The following is a 26,506-nucleotide window of genomic DNA, read 5'->3' on the forward strand; positions in this document are numbered from 1 at the left end:
GGTAGAGAACCAGAGCCTGAGGATCAGAAATCAGAAGCAGAAAAAAATGTATTATCCCCGTGAGGGGCAATTTGTTGCACAGTCAGCAGAGACACACCCAATTCATTCAACACACAATTAAAACATAACAAGTGCACAAGTTGCATAGAAGCTGGTCAGAACATAACAGTTCATAAAACCAATAGATGCAGGAAGAAATTAATTTCGTAATCTATTTGTCCTGCATTGTGGTACCAAGATGATGACACAGATACCACCCCCATGAGGGGTAAGATGTATTTATTACCCTCGCCGAAGGGGAGGCGAGGGTATTGCAATTGGGTCCGTTTGTCTGTCTGTTTGTCTGTTTGTTTGTCTGTCCGCGCGCATAACTCGTAACTAGTAACCCAATCGACTTGAAATTTTTACACAAGCAAGGTTCTGTCCGTGGCTCGGTCCTCCCCAAGAATGGTGTTGATCCGGATCTGGATCCAGATTGTAGAATTATTTTTATTACATCTGGAATTGTGCCTGTGCTGTAAACTGCCACTTTAAGAGGGAGGGACACTATTTAGTTTTTGATTTGATTACGTTATGATGTGTGCCTTAAGCCGTGGGCCTTCTCACGATTTTATTATGTTCGCATAATGATAATAAAGTATCTTGAATCTTGAATCTAGTATTTCAGTACCAGGAAAATATTACATAAACAGGCCTGTATTTCTCTAAAAGTATAAAATAAAAAGGGTGTCCATCCATCTATTTTCTTAACCGCTTATTCGTAGCCGGTTCACAGGTAGAGCTGGAGCCTGTCCCAGCAGTCTACGGGGACACCCTGGACAAGCCGCAGGGCTGTAAAGGACAAATATTAGCTATTAGGGATGGGGAGAATAAACAATTTGTATCGAGTCACGATTTTGCACATGCGCGGTGTGAGTGTGTTGGCAGCGTAGCGACGGATCGATTCATTGAAGGGATAGAATTTAGATTACAGTGGTCCCTCATTTATCGCGGGGGTTACGTTCTAAAAATAGCCCACGATAGGCAAAATACGCGAAGTAGTCAGCTTTATTTTTTTACAATTATTATATATGTTTACCCTCGCCGAAGAGGAGGCGAGGGTATTGCAATTGGGTGTGTTTGTTTGTCTGTCTGTTTGTATAATAGCCAGCCCAATGCTGGGCTATTGGAGTGTTGCCGGTCGTTCTCGGTTCGACGCGCTCTGTGGCTACGTCTTGGTTTCGCCGTATCCAACAAAAAGGAGAGTCCAGAAGCGGGCTTAAGAGAATAAAATGCCACTAATTTATTACAAAATACAACAACTTAAAACATTCAATAAACCCGATCATCTGGGTGCAGCGATCCCGCCAGAGCGGTCAAAACCTATGTGCCCTTCCGGGTCAACACCTGTTCACCGCCTGATTGGCCGTGCCTTATGTACCCCACATGGCCACAGTGCCACCCAGTGCACAAAATAGGAACCGCACCCCATCAGTTGCATTTGGCCCCTACACACCGGCCCCTAATTGGCATGGTACCACACATGGCAATTCTCAACATTTCATAAAATACAACAAATATTGAATCATCACAACAATAACTAGACCTCATACACCAGACACAGTTTGGAAATTGGTCTCTCCTCTGGCTGACATCGTTCCAGTGTCCAGCTCATCATTCCCATCCCTAACAGGAAGCACTGACAGCGTGGTGCGACCTCTGCCGGCCCCTGTATGTCCATAAGTCGTATGAAAGACTGAGGTGGGTTCTGGTGATTCCAGTCCATCTTCTAAAACAGTGGTCTGTCGATCTATGTGCAACACAGTCGGATGATATTGATTACAGATCTCACATTGCAATCTTGCTTCACAATTACGGCTGACATGGCCTCGATGAAGGCATCCAAAACACACACCCCCTTTCCTCAATATGAACACTTTGTCTGCGTGTCTCTTCTCCTTAAACTGCTGACAGTTTTCCAATGCATGTTCCATAGAGCAGCAAACACAGCGTTCGTTCTCCTTGATTGGGCGTGACGGCTTAACTTCGTTGTGAGAGCCCATAGCGGTCACTGTGCTGGCGACCACATGCCCCTTCTCTCTATGGCTGGGTTGTGACTTTGGCTGGTTTAATGTTGTATTAGAGCTGTATTCTTGCAGATCTCCAAAAAAGGGATCTGAACGGATCCTCACATGACGCTCCATGAATCCCACCAGATCATTAAATCTCGCTCTGTGGCCAGTAGACTCCATGATGTCATGAGCCCTGCTCTGCCAGCGTTCTTTCATCCTATACGGGAGCTTTGCAAGGATTGCCCTCATATTCACAGGCATGTCCAGTTCCTGCACATATTCCAGCTCCTCCATGATGTTGCAGCAGCCACGCAGAAATAGTGCGTAGCTCTGAAGCGCCCTGGTGTCGTCTGCTCTTATAGTCTGCCATGACAAAGCCTTGCTGATGTATGCAGTAGCTGTTTTGTAAGGATTTCCAAATTGATCTTGCAGTAGAGCCTTGGCCACCACGTAGCCACGATCTGGGTCCATATGTTGACAACTCCGCACCAGTTCGAGAGGCGGGCCTCTGGTGAATTGCTCCAAATAGTACAAACAGTCTGCTGCGGTTGCTTTACTTTCCACTCCTTGCTCAAATGTTTTTATAAAGGTCCTGTAATGCAAGGGATCGCCGTCAAAGATTGGAATGTCTCTTGGTGGGAGCGTCATTGACCGCTGCTGGTTCATTAAAGCTGCTATAATCTCAGTTTGTCTGCTCATGATCGTTAGAAGGTCTCCAGGTGTCTGCATAGCGGTGAGTGACTGACGCGTTTCATTTTGTGTAAACCGATCATTTGTTTCCATCCTGTTTCTATTGCATTGCAATCGGTGGTGCCGTTGCCTTGTGTTTGATGCGTTCCGTTGCTTTGGTCTCACATCTACTGGCTTGATTTCCAGTTTGTCATCATTTTGAGGTATGAACTCTTGAGCAGAGGGGTGCAACATCTGTTCATAGTTTGTTCCACCTTTGTTGCATATATCCTTCGTATTTGAGTACGCTTGTGACTGACACTTTTCTTCAGCATCATAAATTTCCAACCTTGCTTCAGATGCCGCCAGTTCAGCCTCCAAATCAAGCATCTCCTTTCTTCTTCTCAATTTTGCTTCCTCTTCTTCAATAATATGTCGCTCCTTCAATATTTTAACTCGAGCCAAAACTGCAGCTCTATCCGCTGCTGCCTGTAATCGAGCAGATGAAGCACTCGACGTGTAGCTCCTCTGACTGCTTCTGCTACTTATATTCGACATGCTATCTTCAGGAGAGAGTTCATCATTGGTAAGTTGTTCATTTCCAGTATTTGTGTCTACGTCCAAAGCGCACGCCTCCATGGTTCGTATCGCAAAGCCAGATTCAGCTCAGGTGAGCGCAACGGAAAGTAGGTCAACGAGTCACGTGATCCAGTGCAACGCTTCGATGCGTAAAAACGCGCTCAATGTTCACCAATGGGTTGGATTTAACGTGCGCACACAATTAGGCCTTTGATGGTGGAGCGCTACACGTACCTCCGTTGGGCGCCTTTACTGTAAATCCGAGCGATGGTCTTCAGCGCTCCGGTCCAGCTCCGTAATCCACAGCGCTCCGCGGAACAGCTGACTGCTGCCCGAGCTATCTTCGCGGGCCACTTCTCCACGCCACAGCTCACACGGTCATCCCTGGCTGTCTCCCAAAGACAGGTCTCCTGAGGTTCCAAACTTAGTCCAATCGGGCAGGTTTTGACAGTATAATAGCCAGCCCAATGCTGGGCTATTGGAGTGTTGCCGGTCGTTCTCGGTTCGACGCGCTCTGTGGCTACGTCTTGGTTTCGCCGTATCCAACAAAAAGGAGAGTCCAGAAGCGGGCTTAAGAGAATAAAATGCCACTAATTTATTACAAAATACAACAACTTAAAACATTCAATAAACCCGATCATCTGGGTGCAGCGATCCCGCCAGAGCGGTCAAAACCTATGTGCCCTTCCGGGTCAACACCTGTTCACCGCCTGATTGGCCGTGCCTTATGTACCCCACATGGCCACAGTGCCACCCAGTGCACAAAATAGGAACCGCACCCCATCAGTTGCATTTGGCCCCTACAGTTTGTTTGTTTGTTTGTTTGTTTGTTTGTTTGTCTGTCTGTTTGTCTGTCCGAGCGCATAACTCAAAAACTAGTAACCCAATCGACTCGATTTTTACACAAGCAAGATTCTGTCCGTGGCTCGGTCCTCCCCGAGAATGGCATTGATCCGGATCTGGATCCAGATTCTAGAATTATTTTTACATCTGGAATCGTGCCTGTGCTGTAAACTGCCACTTTAAGAGGGAGGGACACGAATGGCATGATGGGAAAAAGAGTCCAGAAAGTGTCTTGTAGTACGTTCCGGAGCAGCAAGCTAGAGCAGGTTTGGCCCCTCTGATCCCTGTTTACTGTCTCACAAGATCCAATAGTCTATTGGAGGCGGGGTCTGCAATCTCTGGTTGTCGTTTTCTAGTTTAAGACTGTAAAACCCCTCATCACACACTTTATACACTTTTCTCAGACAGGCATTAACCTACGTAGATTTCAGTATTATAGAATGAAACCAAATATCAAAACCTGTTTTCAAACCTAAACATTTGTTTGAGAAATAAAAATATACTGTAAATGTTTTCCTATTCATAAATATGATAGCTTTTAGATATAACAACCTCTCCCCGGCGCACGGCCGACCCTCGCCGGGCGCATTTCCTGACGGTACGCCGCGACCGGCTCTGGGTTGGCCTGGAAGGGACCGGGGGCGAAGGTGGCTCGCGGCCCTCCCGCCACAAGCTTTACAGCGCCCCATCTCCCCGACAACAGTTATCTTTCTGTTTCATGCATCCTGATCTTGAATCCTCACAACATCATCTTTTGCAAGTGGTGAGAGCGATTTGGTTGCTGTCATAATAATGCTTCTGTTTCCGTTTCAGATTATCTTGTTTCGCTCGTATCTTTTTGCTCTGCTTGATTTCTGCCTGGCAGGGTAAGGTCGTACGTAACTTACGATTCATCAACAGTTCTGCTGGAGATAGACCACACTCAAGGGGAGCAGACCTGTAGCTCAATAGAGCTAGATATGGATCTGATTTGCTGTCTGTGGCCTTCTTCAGAAGCTGCTTGACGATATGCACTCCCTTTTCTGCTTTCCCATTGGCTTGTGCGTGCTGAGGACTGGAAGTCACCTGCTGAAAGCCATTCTGGATTGAGAACTGCTGCCATTCTCTGCAGTTATAACAAGGACCATTGTCACTAACTACAGTCTCCGGTATCCCATGTCTGGCTAAGATGGATTTGACATGTGTTATGACATTGGTTGCGGTTGTGCATGTGAGCAAAGCGATTTTAGGGTAGTTGGAGTAGTAATCAATCACCAACAAATAGTCTTTGCCATTGTCCTGCACTTTGGTACCATGTACCGACGACCGGAAGGCAGCAGCCTGTATTCAGAGGACAACCCACTCTACCAACTGAGCCACAGCCATCCCATAGTCAGCTGTTTGTGTGCCTGGTGAGACGCTGATGTGGCAGACCCTCTTTACTAGGTTTAGCTTCTTTGAAGTAGCTTCTTTGAAGTAGCTCCACTAAGCAGCGACTCACGGCCCTCAGGTACGATGGTGAACAGTACATGATAATCTTTGTTCTTCACTGTCACCTTGAGTCTGCATTGACCTTTGCTTTCAATGTCTTTTCCATTATAGTCCTTTAGAAGCACTCTTCATGGGGGCCTAAGATTACCTAATTTTAAACTGTATTATTGGGCAGCCCAAATAAAAGCAATAACATCATGGATTATTTGTGACCCAGAAACACAGTGGGTGTCTATGGAGAAGAATTCATTGTCGGGGATTCCCCTTTCCAGTCTTCCATTTCTGAGCCCGCAATCTCAGAAAAAAATGAACATATCAAATTTATGGGTTAAACAAACATTACAGATATGGAACAAGACACAAAAACAGCTGAAGGGGAAGGTTGTCTGATCCCGAGCGATGGCTATAAATAGAAACATTGAGTTTCTCCCTTCTTTATCAGATGGCGGATTTGGGAGACGGGCTGAGAGGGGGCTCATCACAGTGAATCAATTGTTTGAAGGAAATGTATTTAAAACTTTTGCCCAACTAGGAAGTAAATTTGATTTGCCATCAAGTGATTTGTACATGTACCTGCAGATAAGAAGTTATATCACAAAACATTCTGACTGGGAAGAGATTTTAAGAGAACCAACAAACATAGAGAAACATTTTATAAATCTGGTGGAAAAGGGTGGAGTAATGAAATAAAAGTGTCATTGATTTACCAACAGCTGCTGATTGATATCATGGACAATACTCAACATATTAAACAACAATGGGAATTGGAGTTAAATGTCACATTAGACGAGGTTTGGCAAAGTATTTGTTCTGGCTGTCACAGGGGGGTGGGTAGTCAGGTTTGGAAAGAATTTGATTGGAAGATGAAAATGAGATTCTTCACAACACCTTTAAAATCTTTCCTCATCAAATGTAGCACAAGCGACAAATGCTGGAGAAACTGGACCTGTGGGAGACCAAACACACGTCTTTTGGGACTGTCCTATTATTCTTAACTTCTGGAAAAACTTTCAATTTACATTGAGAACAGTAATTAAAATCAATCTTTCAATGGACCCTTTGGTTTTCTTGCTGGACATTTTCCCAGACAGTTTCTCCCAGGATCAAAAATTTACACTCCATCTCTTGCTAATGACTGCAAGAAAAATTATAACAATCTGCTGGATGAAACCTGAACCACCTACAGTAGCACAATGGTTACAAAAAATAAGACAAGTATACTCTATGGAACAATTGACTGCACAATTACGGTTACAAACACCTGTCTTTGAAAGAAAATGGGATTTAATCAAGAACTTTCTCAATGTCACAAACCAGCCTTCACTTTAAGTTATTGCAATGGTAATTTATTTATGTTGTGTAATGCCCGGTCTCAGAACACTGTTTGCAGTAGCTTTTTTTATTATTATTATTATTATTATTATTATTATTATTATTTGCACTTGTTGTTTCGTTTTGTTTGTTGTTTCTGTGAATAAAGTTCAAAGAAGCACTCTTCATGGCTTTTCATTCATGGCACGAATTTCTGTCAAGCATATCAAGTTGACCTGTGCCCCCGTATCAATCCTTAGTGCTACTAATGCTCCATTTACTGGGAGTGACACAATCCACGTGTCTTCACTGTCTGGGCATGTGACATTTTCCTCTCTTTTATTGGAATCTGCAGCATCACATGACACCATACCCACAAAGAAGGTTTCACTCAGGTCGGTTTCTTCAACGAGCCGAACTGATTTGGACTTGCTCTTTGATAAGCACTGCTTGGCAAGGTGATTTTTTCCATTGCATTTTGCACACGTCTTTCCGTAAGCAGGGCACTGCCTGGGCTCATGCTTGCTAGCACAGCGCTTGCATGTCACCATGTCTAGGTTTCTGTTCTGTGTCACGTTTCTTTTCATCTTGTTTTTGACGACAGACACATTTGCACTTTCCTGAACTATAGCCACATTTAACTCGTTGAATGTATTTGCGTGCTGCTGGGCTAGCTCTGTAGCATGGCACGTTCTCTCCGCTTCCTCTAACGTTAGCTTCGCCTCTCTCAGCAGCCTTTCCCTCGTTCGTTTATCATGAATGTCATACACGATCTGGTCACGGACCATAGAGTCTTTCAGTGTCGCATGACTGAGCCTTTAGCTTCAAATCCGTGATAAAGCTATCAAAAGTCTCTTCCGGCAGCTGCACACGCAACCTTAACACGTATCGCTCATATACAGTGTTCTTCTGCGGTGAACAATGTGCGTCGAACTTTTCAATCACTTTATCGTACTTTTGTTTGTCGTCAGCATGTTCAAATTCAAACGTACTGAAGGCTTCTACGGTTTCGGGACCAGTTACGGTAAGTAGTGACGCAATTTTCCTGGCGTCGGACTTTGATTCCAATCCCAAAGCTGCAAGTTACAGTTCGAACTGCTTCTTAAAAGATCGGCAGTTGCTGTCCACATTACCCGCAAGTTTCAGTCCCTCCGGTGGCCTCAAGGTCTCCATCTTGAGTCAAAACCGCTGCTCGAGTTGGTTTTCACTCCTGGTACCGTGTGTTGTTCATCTTCAATCGTCAAGAGACTTCTTAATGAACAAATGAGCTTGGGCTCTAACTTTAATGTCACAGTCTCTATTCCAATTCCTCGTGCTCCATCCTTAATGATCTTGTGCCCTCTGCTAGTCACATAGCATATCATACTACATATCAAGACAAGTCCCTTAGCCAATCAGGATGCAGAACACAATGCGCTTGAACAAGCGCTGTAAAAAAACATGCACAATTCCAAGCTCAGTTCCAAGCTGTGAATTTACAATTTGAGGTAGACTCGGACACTCAGCTCATACCTTTCTTACCCACTAGAACTATGTAGTATCTGTACTTTGTAGAACTTTGTAGCATGGTGCCGACATACCATCATCTATGTGATAATGTGGTTCACAGGGGGGGTTGGTGCTTTCATTCATAATCAAGCTGTAATAAGGGTTTTACATTAATAAGTGTTTCACTTCAGCCATTGTTCTGTTGTTTCATTTCATTTTATTTCTTTATTTCTTTTTTTGAGTTAAGATACTGACTGAAATAAAATTATTACTACTACTACTACTTTAATGCCTGTTGTGGCCCCATGAGATGGTAATGAAGCTGCACATTCTTCTTCGATCCATCAGATGAGCGCTGAAACAAACTGTGTGGTGATTCAGATTTAAATGTCCCCCATACTTGAAAGGCTTTTTATTAGGCCCGAGCGCCTATCCTATCCTATCCTATATGTTTCTCTCCAACACTGGACTGATGACTAAACGCTCACAAACCTTGTTTGTGCATCTCTAGGTGGTTGGAGTCTGTGGGGCCAGTGGGCACAATGCAGCAGCGAGTGTGGAGGCGGGATTCAGACCCGGACTCGGACCTGTCAGTCACTACCTGAGGAGTCCTACCTGTGTGAGGGCGTGGTGGAGGAGGGCCGGCCCTGCAACTCCCAGTTTTGCAAGGGTGAGCTTCTCATTCTTTGTGTGTAATGTTGTTTATTTATTTTTAACACATCTCCATCTTAAACTGCGTTTAAATATGAGCATCTGCAGCCATTTATTATTTCTGCTTGTGTGTGTCGATCCTCTGCAAGTCAGTGTCTTGACCTACGGAGTGCATGTTGGAAACGGGACTTTGATTGATGAAAGACAAGAATGACACGATGAGCTATTGTCAAGACTGTGTATGTGCACAGTCCAAAGAACAGTAAAGAGATCGATAGATGGATGGAGGCAGACCCATCTCCTATAATCACTGTGCAGACACAGTTGATCAGTACCATGGCAGGCCATGCCAACACAACATTGGTCATTACTGTAGAAACACAAGTGCGTACTTTTTATAAATAAAACAACACAAGCATCACACAATCACATCAAAGCACGCAGCACAAAAGTCCCAAGTTTGGCTGATGCTGTTCTGGGTGACCAATCACGTCACGGTTGTGTCCCAAATATAAGCCAACGATGACGGATCTTTGGTTGTTAACCTTCGCCCCTACTCCCCCGGCCTTGCCTCACCCCCTTTAGGCCAAGGTCGCCATCTCTCTCGCAGCCAATCCCTTCGCTCGCTGGACAGCCACAAGCGTGACAACGTCGACAAGCCCCACAGTGGACAGCCGAGCCCTCAGACAGGTAAGACAACAGGACGCAGCGGGATCCCATGCATCAGTCACTGCGGCAGCTTGGGTGACCACCACATTACAAAAACCACAAAGTCGAGAGTCGTACTCATTCACAATCCACACATCTATCAATCTCCCGAAGAGGTGCCTCGTCTGCGACGGACTAATTCCAACATGAACCCTGAGGGAACATCTGGGTCTGTAAAACCCTGTTAAACGGGGTCCTCCCCCTCAGTTAGAGCGACGCTCCACCAAAACCCAACAGGAGCAAAGACTTAATGCTCTTTCAGCTGAAATATATTAAATGTTAAAAGACATTTTACATGATGGTTCATATCTGACCCGTTTATGGCTGTGATTTTGGTGACAGATAGGATTTTTTTGAAAAAGCCTCAATAATAAGTAAATTGGAAAATCCAGATATGTTTTTTTGTTTCCAGACAGGGATCCGGATCACTCTCAAAATTGAATGCGATTGAAGATAGAACAAAACCCATCATCATATTTTGTTCATCAAGATCCATCCAGCAGTTTTTCCGTAATCCTGCAAACAGACAGACAGAAAAATACTGTCAGAAATAAAACCTGCTTGGCGGAGGTGCACCCCTCGAAAAATCTCTATTATATCCACATTCCAGATATGATACGGATTAAATTCGGTGTTAAGATAGAGCCCCCCACCCTACATGATTGCCTCAAATTTCATAAACGTTGACCAATAATCAACCGAGATATTGAGAAACACATTTTGAAGCTCCATTGACTGCAGTGTTCACGGAAAATTCAACATTTTCCAGAATCCAGGATCTCTTCTGGAGCATCATGGAAACTCATCAGCCGACAGAGTTCAAGGTTGATGCATCAATAATTTGGGTGAAGAATCACTTTCATTTGCTAATCGACTCCCCTTGCCTATTTAATCGTCTTCTCCGTGTTGTCCCGGCGGGTCACATGGCGTGAACCACCATGGCGTCAGTGCTGTTGACTATTGCATTCGCTTCCTTTGGAGGTCCATGCAAGCGATATGACATCAGCCCACAGATGAAGCGCCGCCAGCAGAACAGCGGTCGGGTCCATTTCAGAGACCACCTCCTTCAAAATAAATGCACAGAATGGCCACTGAATGAGATGAACAAGTAGTCCCTGAATGAGATGGACATGTCGTCCCTGAATGAGATGGACATGTAGTCCCTTTCCAAATTAGATGATTAACTTCAGACTGAATCTTTTTGTTTTCTTTTTTTCACTAGTGTGTTGTTCATCAATACTCTTTGTTCTAAAGGAAGCTTAAGTTCTCAGCCACATTTGGAGCAACCTTTGGAATGCAGCAGCAGAGCTTTCAAACAGTGTGGAATAATTTTATCTTTGAAGGAGCCCCAAACATGTCCCACAGCTAGGATCGAGCCTTTATCACGCCGCAAACCCTTCCTCTTTTTGTGAATCAGGCTGCCACCTGCATGGTAATTAGTTCTGGCCCTCTCCTTTCCTTCTCCTCCTTTTTCCTCCTATCTTTTACCCTCCCAACCTCCCCCCAGTAGACTCAGCTTCAGGTGAGGAGTGGTCAGCGTGGAGTGTGTGTTCTGCCACATGTGGGGAGGGTTGGCAGAGTCGCACTCGTTTCTGTGTGTCCTCCTCCTACAGCACCCAGTGTAGTGGGCCGCTGCGTGAGCAGAGACCTTGCAACAATTCTGCTGTTTGTCCAGGTAAGACCCCCCCCCCCCCACAATCCTGCCTCCTCCGACCACCTCCCTGCGCTCGCCAAGCCCTCTCCTGGACCCTGTCTCACCCATGCAAGTCCCACGTGGCTCCTCTCCTCAGGCGCTTAGCAAATCCGTGCATGGCTCCTGGGATGATTCCTACCCTCACCTTGCGGAAAACATTGAGGCAGATTAGAAAGATTGTCGTTATAATCACACAGCGCTTGTTGATGCTCACAGGCTCACCTACATGCAGGTAGGCAGGGAGACTCCCCAGCGGAGAGAGAAAGACAATGGATTCGAGAATGTAATGGAGCTCCAAAGAGAAGTTCTTCTAAAGCAGCTCTGTGTCGCAGTAATGCTTGTTTTTCTTAGTGTGTTTAGGGATCCTGTCTATAAATCATACCCGAGCTCCTCTGATTGTAGTGCATGGCGCTTGGGATGAGTGGTCACCATGGAGCTTATGTTCATCTACCTGTGGCCGAGGCTACAGATCCCGGACACGAACCTGCTCCCCCCCTCAGTTTGGGGGAGATCCATGTGATGGCCCAGAGAAACAGACCAAGTTCTGCAACATAGCTGTCTGTCCAGGTACCAAAAAAACACTGGAAGTAATTACTTCATTCATTCAGTCATATAATATTTATATACTGTAACGATCAAAAAGTGTCTGATTTAAATTTGAGAAGTCACAACTATACCAAAAAAGATTCAAGGATTCAAGAATTTAAAGTGTTCATTGTCATGTGCACAGAAGTGGAAGTAGTTTCCCTATAAGTTGAAAGTCTTACTTTGCTGCCCACAAGGAATGGCAGAAAAGGAGAGTAATAGTACAAAATAGTACCATGTCTAATGTAAGGTAATAGAAAAGCATGGCAAAATACAATAGAAGGTAGGCTAGGCTAACTAATGCTAGCCTACATTTGTGCTCTGTACAAATGTGTAAATGCATGTGCATTCGTGAGCGGGTCGAGCAAACGGCCTCGCCGGGTGCCCTGCACTTCTACATATAGTGCGGCTCATGAAATGCATACTCGAGCAATGGACTTTTGCCAACTGGTTCGGTTTTTGGTAACATGATGGGGCAGCGGCTAGACTAAGAAGGTCCTGGGACCTTTCTGTTGACATGTTCTCTCCATATCTACATGGGTTGCCTCTGGGTAATCTGTCTTCCTCCCCCAACCACCAAAATGATGTAATACAGGTGAATCAGTGACGCTAACTTGAGATGTGAATGCAGGTGAGACAGTCTTTTGTACTGCCCAATGTTGGTGACTTAGCCAGGGTGTGCCCTACTTTACACTCGCAGCTGGGATAGGGTTAATCCTTTCTTTGGGATTATACTTACAACATGACCCAGTGTCAATGTAATCTGTCATGTTTCACGTGCAATCGACGAAACGAGTCAAAAAAGTTACAATGTTCCAAAAAAAAAATGGAAAGAAATTCCTGAATCCAACCATGATCGAGATCCACCCCGGAAACGGATGGGTTTGTCTCCCACAACGGCTTTGTCATTTTTTAAAGTCTTTATGTGGACAATTGCTGGTTCTTTTCCTTTTCAGGGGTGAATTGATCTTCAATATCACATTGCAACTGGCCAAATGTTACGAGCTGAACAATCAGCCCTTTGGGTAGAACTCCATTAACCCCCATGAAAGATTCTTGTGTTCTCACAACGCCACCTGTTTGACTGACTGTTGAATCATCATAATGTTCATACAGTAACTAGTTCTACGATGCAAAGAAACACAAACATTTTTCACATCCAAAGAAATGCAAAAACGTATTCAGCAGTGCCATTCAGCACCATCCATCATGCTATGCAACTCTACTTTGTAAACACATGATACACAACCAATCCAATCTATTTAAAGTTGTATTGTTTTATGGCTCTGCCTGCTCTTAGTGGATGGAGTGTGGAACGACTGGTCAGCCTGGAGCTCCTGCTCTGCGTCCTGCTCGAATGGAACCATGCAGAGAACCAGGGAGTGTAATGGGCCCTCGTATGGAGGCTCAGAGTGCAGAGGGGAGTGGCTGGAGACTGTTGACTGCTTCCTGGGGGAGTGCCCAGGTATGAACAACACAGGGCCACGGCTCGGTCATTTTTTTAAACTTTTTTTTACCAATGAATTTAAACATGGAGATAGATTTTATTGTAAATCAGGCAGAGTCTCTCTGCTTCTGTTCAGTGATCCGCCACTTCAGTTCATAATTTGCTCAGAGAAAGGCAAATCGAGAGTTTGACTGATTAAATGTCAATGCTATGTGTTTTCACATGTGATGTTTGCGTGTTTTATTTATTTTTGTGCAACTTTAAACAAACTTTGCATCAATACAAGTTTGTACAAAGATGTTGAGGTGACAACGTCGAGGTTGGTTGTTGAGGTTGTTTGTTTGAAGTACTTGGTGTCACTGTTGGCACCAGCACAATTTTTCATATTAAGCATATTAAGCAGTATATATTTCCTGTACCTGAAAGCAGTACCTTAATGCATCATTGAACCCACATGACAGAAATTATAGGACTGAAGCAGTTCTCCTATAAAATCTAAAAATCTGAAATTAGCCTTGGCTACTTAGAAGAGATTAATTTGGGAGCCATGGTATTAATTTAAAATTATATAGGAAAATGTATAATGAAACAATGCAGCCTCATAGTAGCACAGGTAGCACGGTTAGCAGGAGCTAACGTAGCATTGCCAGTTTCTCCCTTGAGCCGGTCTCAAGTCCAGATAAATGCACAGAGTTGCACCAGGAATGGTGGCCCAACTTGAAAGTGCCGATCTGTCTTCCACTATGCCACCATTTTCCATTAACTGCACTGGTTGTATGGCAGTGGCTCAGTGGGTTGGGTCTTGGGTTGAAAACCTGAGGGTCACAGGTTCAAGTCGCGGCCCAAACGAAATATAGCGTATGTGCTGGTGGCTGGAGAGGGGCCAGTTTAAGTCCAGAACACTGCTGATGTGCCTTTGAGAAAGGCTCCACCACCCCCAAGACCTCGCTGCCTGCTATGGGGCCCCTATACATATATGCATGTGTGATTGTTTCGAGGGGCCCATTGTAGGTTGTAAATCAAATCTCATTGATATGTTTCTAGTGGCCAACAATTTTAGAATGATATGTCAATTAAGTGCCCCGAGCAAGTGCAATAGAAAGGAAAAATAATGAGCTTTATGTATTGAGCATGCTTCATTGTCTCAAGTCCTGTCTTGTATGTTGTATTTGTCAGTGGATGGAGAGTGGCAGCCATGGTCCGTGTGGTCAGGCTGTTCCAAAACCTGTGGAGGGGGAAGCCAGAAGAGAAACAGGATCTGTTATGGGCCCTTTTTTGGTGGGCTGCATTGCCCTGGAGAACGTGAAGAGGTCCAGCACTGTAATGGAAAGAGGTGCCCAGGTCAGTGGATAGGGTCATAGAGTGATTGTCAGAAGTATTACATCATGGACACAAACTGTAGCTTGCATTAGACACTTCTATCAAGTTCATTTTGTCTTCTTTGTGAATAGAACCTCATGAAATTTGCAGTGAGGACAACTATTCTAACGTTGTGTGGAAGATGACACCAGCTGGGGATACAGCAGCAGTACGTTGTCCTCCCAATGCCATGGGTGAGCTCAGAAAGACTTACACATACACACACACACACACTCATGTGCGCACATATATAATGTACCGTATTTTCCGGATTATAAGTCGCGGTTTTTTTCATAGTTTGGTCGGGGGTGCGACTTATAAATCGGAGCGACTTATATATGCTTTTTTTACAAAATCTGTGAGCGCAGAGACAGTAGCCTACACATTTCTATAACAGGTGTTACAGGGAACTCTGTGACCCGTCAGAATCTGTCGCGGTTTCTGGAGGTTCAGAGTTATCTGTCACACCTGTTATCTAAAAACACAAATTAGAAGGGCTGAATGAAAATGGGGCCGAAAAGAAAGTCATATTCCGCGGCTTACAAGCTTCAGATAGTGAAATATGGAGCCGAAAACGGCAATCGAGCAGCAGAAAGAAAGTTTGGAGTGAGCGAAAAACTTGTAAGGGACTGGCGAAAAGCGGAGGTTACGCTTACTGAAATGAAGAAAACAAAGAAAGCTAATCGCGGGCAACAAGCTAGGTGGCCACAGTTGGAGGAACGAGTTCACGCATGGGTGCTTGAACAACGTGCTTCTGGAAGAGGTTTGTCAACGGTGCAGTTGCGTCTCCACGCCCAGGTGGTTGCCAAGGAGGTGAATATAAACGGCTTTGCGGGAGGACCTTCTTGGTGTTACCGCTTCATGCAGCGCAAACGCCTCTCTATCAGAGCTAGGACGACACTGTCCCAAAAACTGCCAGCGGACTTCCAAGCCAAGGTTGACAGTTTCCGCGCGTTCATTGAAAAGCATGTAAGTGATCACAACGTGACACCGGATCATATTATTAACATGGACGAGGTCCCCCTCACTTTTTTTTTTTTTTCCAAAATCTTTTTATTATTTTCTTATGAACACATAAAACATTGAAGTACAGCATGTACAGATACTCATACACATACAATGTACACATATCCATACACACCTACATTGATAATTAAAATAATAAAAACTGACACCAACAAGGGAGACAAAAAAAAAAAAAAAAAAAAAAAAAAAAGGGGGTGGGGTGGGAGGAGTGAGGGGGGGGGGGGGGGGGGTCAAGCTAGTCATATCTATGCATTTGTATGTTTATTTCTGTTTATTTTTGCTGAAGTACTCCAAAAACGCATCCCACGTCAAATAAAAGTCATCTACCCTCCGTTTCAGTTCGAATTTAATCTTCTCCAATTGAACGTGCTTCATTACATCATTTAAGAGATTTAAGTAGGACGGAGGTTTTTTTTGTTTCCAGTTTAATAGGCGAGGTCCCCCTCACTTTTGACATCCCCATGGGCCGAAGTGTTGCAGAGAAAGGGCAAAAAAGTGTGAATATCGTTACAACTGGTCATGAGAGATCACACTTCACAGTGGTGCTGGCATGTTGTGGAGACGGATCAAAACTGCCACCGATGGTCATTTTCAAACGAAAAACCATGCCAAAAATCCAATCCTCCTCAGTTGAAGTCGCCGTGAACGAGAAAGGGTGGATTGATCAAGAAATGATGAACTTGTGGCTTACAAAGTGCTACAATAAGCGACCGGATGGCTTCTTTAGAGCACGCAAAGCTCTGCTTGTGATGGATAGCATGAGAGCGCACATCACACCACAGTTAAAAAATAAATTAAAAATTTTCAACTCCATACCTGCCATCATCCCTGGAGGCTTAACCAAAATACTCCAGCCACTTGATATCTCCGTGAATAGGAGCTTTAAGTCAGTTTTGCGTAACCTGTGGGAGCAGTGGATGACGGATGGAGAGCACAGCTTCACGGCAACCGGGAGAATGCGCCATGCAACTTTCCTGGAAGTCATTGAATGGATCGACAAAGCATGGGCTTCAGTGACAACCGCAACCATCCTGTCGGGATTCAGAAAGGCTGGAATAATTGGAACTGCAACTGACGACGAGTCTGATGTACGCGACGTAGAAGAGGAAGCGGCGTCTTGTCTACCTGCCGAGTTGGGGGAGTTGTTCAAAAGTGACACCGAGGATGAAGATTTCCTTGGATTTCGTGATTCTGAATAAAACCTGATATTTTGGTAAACGTGTTAGCATGTTCTTTGTGCTATATGTTGTTTGGTGTTGGATTTTATAAAATAAATTTTCCCCAAAAATGCGACTTATACTCCAGTGCGACCTATATATGGTTTTTTCTTCTTAATTATGCATTTTTTGGCTGGTGCGACCTACAATCCGGAGCGACGTATAATCCAAAAAATACGGTATAATGATATTTGTGTCCATTACAAAGGGCTTATCCTGCGGCGCTGCAGCTTGGACGAGGAGGGCGTTGCCTACTGGGAGAGTCCCACATATATGAAGTGTATTTCCAATGATTATCGGAGTATACAAACATTGGTGAGTAATAAAAGTTCTATAAAAATGCTATATAAAACATTTGCACTGGCTTCTCAAATGGGCCCGTCTCCACTTTTTCTGACAGACACGGGAACATTTATCCAAAGCACAGCGTGGCCTTGTAGGAGATGGGGTTTCAGAGGTGATGACCAAGCTGAGGGTGACGTCCAGTGATGGGACCAGCTACAGTGGTGACCTGCTGGCCATGGTGGACGTGCTGAAAAACATGACAGAGATCTTCAGAAGGGCGTACTACAGTCCTAGCAGTGCAGACACCAGGGTGAATTGCATTGTTTTTACTGCTGTGTGTAATAATCTTTCAGCGTGCATTCTACCTCATCAATATGATTCTTAAAGTGAACAATACAAACAGTTCTGAAGTCTCTCTGAGAGCAACTGCCCATTGACCAGTCACAATTACAAATTCAACTGGTCAATGGTTGGTATTGCAATTCTGTGAGACAAATAATAATTTGACACAGATTTGTCCATGCTTTTGTCACTTTTTTATCGCTAGCATTGCAAACTAAAATATAAGCAGCCTCGTATTGCGACAAGCAAAAATTGGGGCATCGTGTAGTTACCACTTCACACCAGCAGATGGCAGACCTCCGCCACTTCAACCCGAGCCACAGCTTACTCTATAAAAGGCATGGTAACAGGATTGAGGAGATCCTTGAAGTATTCTTTCCACCCTCGGGGACAGCAGCTCCCTCCCTTCGATGTAAACATTGTTGGCATTGCACCGCTTTCCCCTTTTGAGGCGGCGGACGGTTTGCCAGATTGTCTTCGAGGCTGTCTGATAGTCTTCCGAGATGGCCTCTCCAAACTCTCCCAGGCCTGAGCTTTTGCCCCATAACCAATCGGGCAAAGGTATGCTTGGCCTGCCAGTACTTGTTCTGAGTTGTGTCAGCTGTCAGGAACTAGAGACCCTGCAGTTACAGCTCTGAGCAGCTGGAGGTGGAGAACATGGTGCACTAAGACTCAATGTCTCCAACCATCTGGGCTTTTGGAGAAGTTCTTTCGGAGGTGGGAGTTGAAGACTGCACTAACGGCATTCCCAACAGACCATTAAAGCATGTTTGGGCCTGCCGAGTCTGTCTGGACCCCTACCCTGCCAGCGGATCCAAATCACCACAGGGTAGTGATCAATTGATAGCTCTGCCGCTCTCTTCACCCGAGCAAGACGGAGGTTCAATGACACAACAATTAAGTAGGTATCAGCAAGACACACCAGCCTGCTGCCTCTCACCGTGGGCAATGCCAGAAAAATGTAGAGTCCAGCCCCTCTGGAGGGGTTGGGCTCCAGAGCCCAAGCTGTGGGTGGAGGTGAGGCCGACTATATCTAGACGGTACCTCTCAAACTCCTTAACAAGCTCTGGCTCCTTCCCCCCAGCGAGGTTAAATTTGCATCTCCACCAGTGCTGCCCTTTGTCACCGATTCCATTCGTCACTTTTGTGGACAGAATTTCTAGGTGCAGCCAGGGCGTTGAGGGTTCGGTTTGGTGACCTCAGGATTGGGTCGCTGCTTTTTGCAGACGACGTGATCCTGTTGGCTTCATCAGGCCACGCCCTCCAGCTCTCACTGGATCGGTTCACAGCCGCATGTGAAGCGGCCGGGATGAGAATCAGCACCTCTAAATCCGAGGCCATGGTTCTCAGCCGGAAAAGGGTGGAGTGCACCCTCCAGGTCGGGGAGGAGATCCTGCCCCAAGTGGAGGAGTTCAAGTACCTCGGGGTCTTGTTCACGAGTGAGGGAAGGATGGAGCGAGAGATCGACAGACGGATCGGTGCAGCGTCTGCAGTGATGCGGACTCTGCACAGATCCGTCATGCTGAAGAGATTTACCGGTTGATCTTTGTTCCTACCCTCACCTATGGTCACGAGCTTTGGGTAGTGACCGAAAGAACAAGATCGCGGGTACAAGCGGCTGAAATGAGCTTCCTCCGTAGGGGGGCTGGGCTCTCCCTTAGAGACCGGGTGAGAAGCTCAGTCATCCGGGAGGAGCTCGGAGTAGAGCCGCTGCTCCTCCGCGTTGAGAGGAGCCAGATGAGGAGGCTCGAGCATCTATTCAGGATGCCTCCTGAACGCCTCCCTGGTGAGGTGTTCAGGGCACGTCCCACCGGGAGGAGACCACGGGGAAAACCCAGGACACGCTGGAGAGACTATGTCTCTCGGCTGGCCTGGGAACGCCTCGGGATCCCCCCGGAAGAGCTAGAGGAAGTGGCCGGGGAGAGGAAAGTCTGGGCTTCCCTGCTTAGGCTGCTGCCCCCGCGACCCGACCCCGGATAAGCGGTTGAAAATGGATGGATGGATGAATAACACTGGTGAACCTTTCAACAACATTTACAAAAGATAATACAATTTAAAATGTTGATGAATTATATGTATTGGGCCAACCTCAGAATGGAAAGCTATGAGACTGACATTGTCCGAAATGTTTTCTCTATGTTTTACAGAACTTTGTGCAGTCAGTCAGCAATCTGTTGATGGAAGAAAACAGGGAGCGATGGGAGGAAGCACAACTGGTTCGTATCGCTCTCTCTCTCTAAATCAGGATTCACATGCTCAGTTCATCTGTAACAAGAGACAATCAGAGATTGCAGACCCCGCCTCCAAAAGACTACCGTATTGGCCCGAATATAACACTACCCCGTATATAATACGACCCCCTCTTTTTCAAGACTCAAGTTTGAGAAAATACTTTTTGAACACCAAATTCAATTTTTATACAGAAAATAATTACAGTACATCTGAAACAAATGGTTATAACAATATATTCGAGAGAAAAATCATGTTATTTTGCCTCATTCAAATCATGCAAAAACTGTCTCACATCTTAATATCTGAACATTTAAATATGTGAACTAAAGTGCAATCACATTTGTAAATGAATGGCTTCTGGTTTTTAAAATGTAAATAAACCATTCTACTGTGATAAAACAACAAAATTGCAATAACTGCATTAACCATCAAAGTGAAGTCTAACTGGGGGGATCATTGTTCTCCAGCGCCTCCGGGGTTAACTTCCAGACTTCACGCTGGGGACGAAGGCTGAAGCGCAGCAACACAAGATGGACGCCGGCCAGACGTGCTGAATCACTGAAGCTGCTTTATTTTACTTGCACTGTTAAACAAAACTCCGTTTCCTCCTATCGCTCGCATATCTCTGTCTCCTAGTTCTCTCTGTTGCTGCTCTGCGCGCTCTCTCTCTTTCTCTCTCACACACTCGCTCGCTCCGGCGGGACACGCCCCAGCTGGACGCGCGCACACACACACACACACACACACACATCCACACAGACACATCTCACAACACATGAATAAGGAAAAACATCGCAATAAAATAATGATAGGCGTTCGCTTTGGCCTGGGGAGTTCAGTTCACCATTCGTTGTAACGATATCTGGCGCCATCTAGCGTTCAGAATGGGCATAATGTCTAGACCCCGAATATAACACGACCCGACTTTTTCAGCCTAATTTCAATGCAAAAAACATCGTGTTATATTCGGGCCAATACGGTATTGGATCTTGTGAGACAGTAAACAGGGCTTCTGGATCAGAGGGGCCAAACCTGCTCTAGCTTGCTGCTCCGGAACGGGACCAGATACAACTACAACTGTAACATATATGAAACTAGAATGAACTATGAGTGTTCACACCAAATTTGAAGTATCTAGCTCCAAATTGAGGTCAGGATGGACTCCTGAAAAATGCAGATTTTTGAAAGAAAATTAGCTCTCAGATCCGGATTGTGATCCGGATCCGGCCGAAATTAGTCATGTTCATAGACCTTTAAGGAGTACTTATGTGTGATTTTTTTCAGATCCATACCGCCATGTGTTTTGAAGAAATTAAGAAAAATGTCAAAAAAGAATCATTAAAATAATTCTAGAATCTGGATCCAGATTCGGATCAACGCCATTCTCGGGGAGGACCGAGCCACGGACAGAACCCTGCTTGTGTAAAAATTCAATTTGATTGGGTTACTAGTTTTTGAGTTATGCGTGGACAGACAGACAAACAAACAAACAGACCCAATTGCAATACCCTCGCCTCCCCTTCGGCGAGGGTAATTACATCTTTTCAAAATGTGTTCATGTTAATATCAACCAAGCTGTAGAACTGATGAGTTAGACAATCTGTCGAACATGCAGGTGGACACCCGGCTCACCTGGAACATTTCAGAATGGCAGGTAGGAGAGGAGCGTGGAGGAATGCTGAAGAACAGAAATAGCTCGAGCTAATGAGTCAACACATCCCACATCCATCTGCTGCTGCGCAGCTTTCCTTTCCTCAGTAGATTCAGCCTTCAGATATCAGACCAATGCCACAGAAACCAACCTGGTCTCCACAATCCGAGGACAGTGTTGGAAAATGCAGAGCGTGTTGCAGAAGCCGGTTTGTGTGCAGGGAATAATGACGTTCTTTCAATATTAAATGGTTTCATTAGTAAGGCACAGTTATTGTTGATATGTGTAACTATGGCAGGCCAACAGTTCTTTATTTAGGGGAAGAGTTTGTCTTAATTAAAACATAGCAATAGCATAAACACGTGGCTGTTATATATGTTACAATTATTGCATATATCGGAGCATCTACAAACACAGGTGGTAAAGGTATTCATTTTCAGTGAGTTGAGAAATACAGGAGAAACTATCACAGTGGCCGCCATGTCCCCAATACTTTGAGTTTATAAAACAAAGGTACGCTATCAGACAAAGAGAGTACCTGGTAATATACAATTATATAATATGTAGTATAAAATTAGAGAAGAGTGAAGAAACAGATCCAGGATGTCCCTTACTTTTTATTTTAACATCTTATTCCAACATTTAACTCTTAAACAGAGCTCTTCTGTGGCGTAGCTTCAACATTCCAGTAATAAATAAAGTCCTTTGTTCACTTTGGACTTGGACTAGTACAACAGGAAATACTAAATACCAATATTTAGAATAAAATGAACTGCAGCTCAATCGCCAGGTTGTCGTCCACTTCAGAATCCGTCCACAGCGCAGACAGACTCAGACGAGCTTCAAGCTGCTTCCTGTTTAGCCAACATTTAACCAATAGCGTCACAGGAAGTGATGTCATGCTGCACGCGTTACCATCTCTGTCTGTAGGAGAGAGGTCTCACTCTGTACCGTAACTCCAGATCTGATAAAAAGTAATGACAATAACGATCCTTATGTATCTGAGTCCTGATCGGGAGCTGACGTCAGATTCAGATCGAGTTCGTGATCGGGCCCGATTTCCGAACACGTGAATGAATCATCCCTAATTACAAAATGTTTGTTTGTATTTAGTCATTACTGTTACATGTAGCACGACTTCACCGAGAAACATTCCTAGTCTGTGAACCCTCACTGATAATAAACACCTTCTGATTCTGAAAAAATATAATACTGCAGGAGAGTGATTTACTGCAATAATGCAGTTATGGATTAGACAGTGGGATTAAAAAATAATGACAACATAGCAGCTTTTTAAAAAAATAAATAAATATGGCAATGACATGCAGTATTTGTTTTTATCGACATTTCTAATTTATTATTGACACATGATTATTATAAATATAATTATTTTAAAATAAAAGAAATCTTCAGTCTGTTGTGACAGAAATATAAATACTGTAAAAATAAAATAACTTTCCACACTGCACAGGCTAAGAAATTTATTTTTTATTTGTCCAGTTTAGAAAAATAACATGTCTGCACCTCAATGAAAGAAGACTCAAAAACCTTCTGCATGTTACGGACTAACATAAGTGGACCCCAAAAAGCAGACAAGATAAAAGACAAAATAATCTGGCAAGGAGTGTAGAGAAGGCAGAGACCAAAGAAGGCCGGTGGTGATGATGGGGTTAATCTTCAGGCGGCGCTAGGGATAAAGTCTCAAACATTGTTGTATTAATTTACAAACGGACTCAAGGCTTCTTTTTCTCTCACGCAGCCCGGACCGAATGGTCCGGCGCACGCTTCCTCAACCACGTTTATTTATAAAGTTCATGGCTCCACCCATTGACCCTAGTGACATCACGATACCTTCACAGTGCACAACATCGCTGCCCACCAGATGGGGCTGTTCTTTTCCATAAGTTACATTAAACAATGACACGAACAGTGAAAATATGAAAACAACTCTGACAGGCGGCCAATCCGTGAGCTGCAGCAATCTGCATTGAAAGCGAAATAGAGACAGGTGTGAGTCGAAGACGAGGAAGATCACAACCCTCACACAGCAGCCCAACCGAATTACGACGAACTGAACATACTTTACAGAACATTTCATGGGCTGATGCAACCCTGTCCCTGGGGAGGCCTGCAGGAGCGGCGCGGTGCTGTCCCTCTAGTACACTAAAGTGTTTCAACACTAACTCATAATATTCACAACAAAGCCATAATCCTTTCTCTTTCTATGTCTCCTTCATGTGTTTCCTCAGCTGGGGCCAAACGTCAGAGAGCTGTTCCGTCTGCTGGAGGACTTCGTGGATGTCATCGGCATGAGGATGAAAGACTTTCAAGACATGTACGAAGTCACCGATAACCTAGGTCAGGTACCGCCGCTGCTCATTTAGTACTCATGAACAGTACTAGCTTCATAACATGAATCAATGCATCAGTCCTCATCAACCTTGTCCTGCTGCTGCTGACCAGTATAAGTCGTATCATGTGATATTTTCAAATCTCTTATCGTAGTCAAAAACAAAAGTCTGTGAAGCACGTTTCCCTTTTTCACACCAAAGGCTTTCAGTTATCACGGTGGCAAAAGTCTTTTCTCGGCCAGAGTCGTCACCACCTGATGAAAATAAAACATTTTAACGTTCAAACGCGATCAAAGCACAATGATGGAAAAAAATATATGATTGTTTTTCTGTTAAAGAAATATGACAAGTTACAGGAAAAAACTTCAAACTGTTGACGATAAAATAAAGTGGTAATGATTCCAAGCAGCTGAAAAGTTGCTGCACTAAGCGGAGCAGAGACAATGAATGAACGTGTGATGCATGAGTGAATGTTCTACTCTGTACATGCTGCGTGAATCGGCTGTTACTCTATGTAATCATTTAGTGACTCAACAAAATGCAAAGATTTCATTCTACACTGAAACAGACTGGCGACTCAGTGGGTGGCGCTGTGGGTAGCGCTGTTGCCTCGTAACAAAAGGCTTCCGGGTTCGATTCCTTGCTGTGTAATGCCAATGGACTGGTGGCTGGGGAGGGGCCAGTTTAACTCCAGGGCAATGCTGAGGTGCCCTTAAGCAAGGCACCGACCCACCCAACTGTTCTGGGCGCACCAACCATGGAGGCCCCTTCGCCCTCTCTGTATTCTAGGGGGCCTCTACATATATATTTGTGTGTGTGTGTATGTGTGTGTGCATGTATTTGCATGTTTTGGCAAAGATTTTGTTTCATTTAACTTTATTAACTGCATGCAATGATTTTTACCTCCGCCAAGGTTATGTTTTGGCCGGCATCTTTCTGTCTGTCTGTCTGAAATAAACAAGGTCACACTACACAGGTAATAGTCGATTAGTTAGCCTCACTGTGCTGCTTCTTCTACTATCCCTGCATGCCCAACTTTCTTTCTCTCATAGGCTTCTTCATTTCTGTTCTCGCAGGGATATAAGTTCTATAGACTAAATATCTGCGCAGGTGCAATATCATCCAGGTCCAGGTAAATCACAAAGAGCAAAAAAGGAGCATCAACTGGACTTGTTCAAGTTTGGTTGAAGACGTTTCACCTCTCAAGAGGCTTTTTCAGTTCTGAGAGACTGGTAGAGAGTTTAGATACTTATACTTGGGTTGGAGCAGGAAACAAGGAAACAAAGAAGGAACCAAAACCACCGAGGCAATCAAACTCACCAGGTGTGGCTGGGGGCTGTGGATTTGGGGGACAGAGGTCAATCCTGCATTGTATGCTGCTGATAGATGGTGTCTTAATCCTCCTCCTCTGTTGAGGGACGGTTTCTCCAGTTTGACTAAAATGTCTTCTTTAACTCCGCTCTCAAACCATCTGTCCTCTCTGGCTAACACCTGGACATTACTGTGTCTTTCAGGTGCAGGTGGACTGCTGAGTCTTGTCCTGAGGATTTGTCTCTCCTATGTTGAGACATACGCTTGTGGAGCGGCTGTTTGGTCTCCCCAATGCACAAGTCAGAGCACAGTAGCAACTCTGGTCGTCGTTGAGTGCTAACTATATGCGTTGGGACAGCCAGCTGCTGATAGGCCAGCATTCCGTTCCCAGATCCTCCCACTGTCCGTAGTTGTTCTAGCTTTTTCCCCTTGATTACATTTTCTAGCCTCTTTATTCGTAGCTAGTGAAACAGCTAGCCTTTGTTTATCTTGAACTCCAGCTGTCAAACGCTTCAGTACCTGTCTGTGTACCGCCCCTGGGAGAGACTGAGCTTGCACCCTGATAGGATACCGACACTAGAACACAGTGGACATGCTACATCCTCAGCTAACCACTGATTTAGGTTCTGGGGAGATGGAAGCACATCATATGTAGCACCTATCAAAAGTCCTATTCTACTCGCCTCCATACTCCATAACTCTCTACCATTTTTCTGCTCTTTTTCGACCGCCTCAGTTCACGCACTGCCCTTGTTGTGCCTGCAACACTGCCTTATTCATCATGCAGTCTCCTCAGCTATCATTGCCCTTTTCCCAACTACAGAAGCCTTACTCCCTATGGGTCTCCTGGTTCCAAAGCCTAAACCACCCCGCCCATGCTGTACCTGGTCCATGTTATCCCTGTGTCTATTGTACCAGATGTTTTGGGTTCCATTTCCTGCCTGATTTAACTTTGGGTACTCTCCTTACCACTGGCTCCTTTTACTGAGTGGGGATCATTTCTACTCTCACCTTAGTGCACGTAATCTCTTCTGTTAGCTTTGATGACGGCAGCTCCAAACGGCCTTCCCCATACAGGACTGCACAGGGAGGGCAGGGGAGGGCAGGGGAGGGCAGGGGAGGGCAGGTGAGGGCAGGTGAGGGCAGGTGAGGGCAGGTGAGGCCTTTGATTCCTTTCTGTGGGAACTTGTTCTCCCTGTGTCTGAATGAGTTTTCTCCAGGTCCTCCAGTTTCCTCC

At 44.9% G+C, this 26,506-nt stretch overlaps 1 protein-coding gene across 1 annotated transcript in view; it reads left to right on the forward strand.

Annotated features, from left to right (window-relative positions):
- Positions 1-26,506, forward strand: part of adgrb1a (adhesion G protein-coupled receptor B1a) — a 179,840-nt gene that overhangs the window by 52,163 nt on the left and 101,171 nt on the right. The window contains exons 3-13 of the mRNA XM_068760530.1: positions 8,923-9,081; positions 9,648-9,752; positions 11,278-11,445; positions 11,866-12,030; positions 13,349-13,513; positions 14,672-14,836; positions 14,947-15,048; positions 17,306-17,412; positions 17,498-17,692; positions 19,872-19,940; positions 23,857-23,965. Of these exons, the coding sequence (XP_068616631.1) occupies positions 8,923-9,081; positions 9,648-9,752; positions 11,278-11,445; positions 11,866-12,030; positions 13,349-13,513; positions 14,672-14,836; positions 14,947-15,048; positions 17,306-17,412; positions 17,498-17,692; positions 19,872-19,940; positions 23,857-23,965 (1,509 nt within the window). The remainder of the gene's footprint in view (positions 1-8,922; positions 9,082-9,647; positions 9,753-11,277; positions 11,446-11,865; positions 12,031-13,348; positions 13,514-14,671; positions 14,837-14,946; positions 15,049-17,305; positions 17,413-17,497; positions 17,693-19,871; positions 19,941-23,856; positions 23,966-26,506) is intronic.

Source organism: Brachionichthys hirsutus, chromosome 3, assembly GCF_040956055.1.
Source record: "Brachionichthys hirsutus isolate HB-005 chromosome 3, CSIRO-AGI_Bhir_v1, whole genome shotgun sequence".
NCBI lineage: Eukaryota > Metazoa > Chordata > Actinopteri > Lophiiformes > Brachionichthyidae > Brachionichthys > Brachionichthys hirsutus.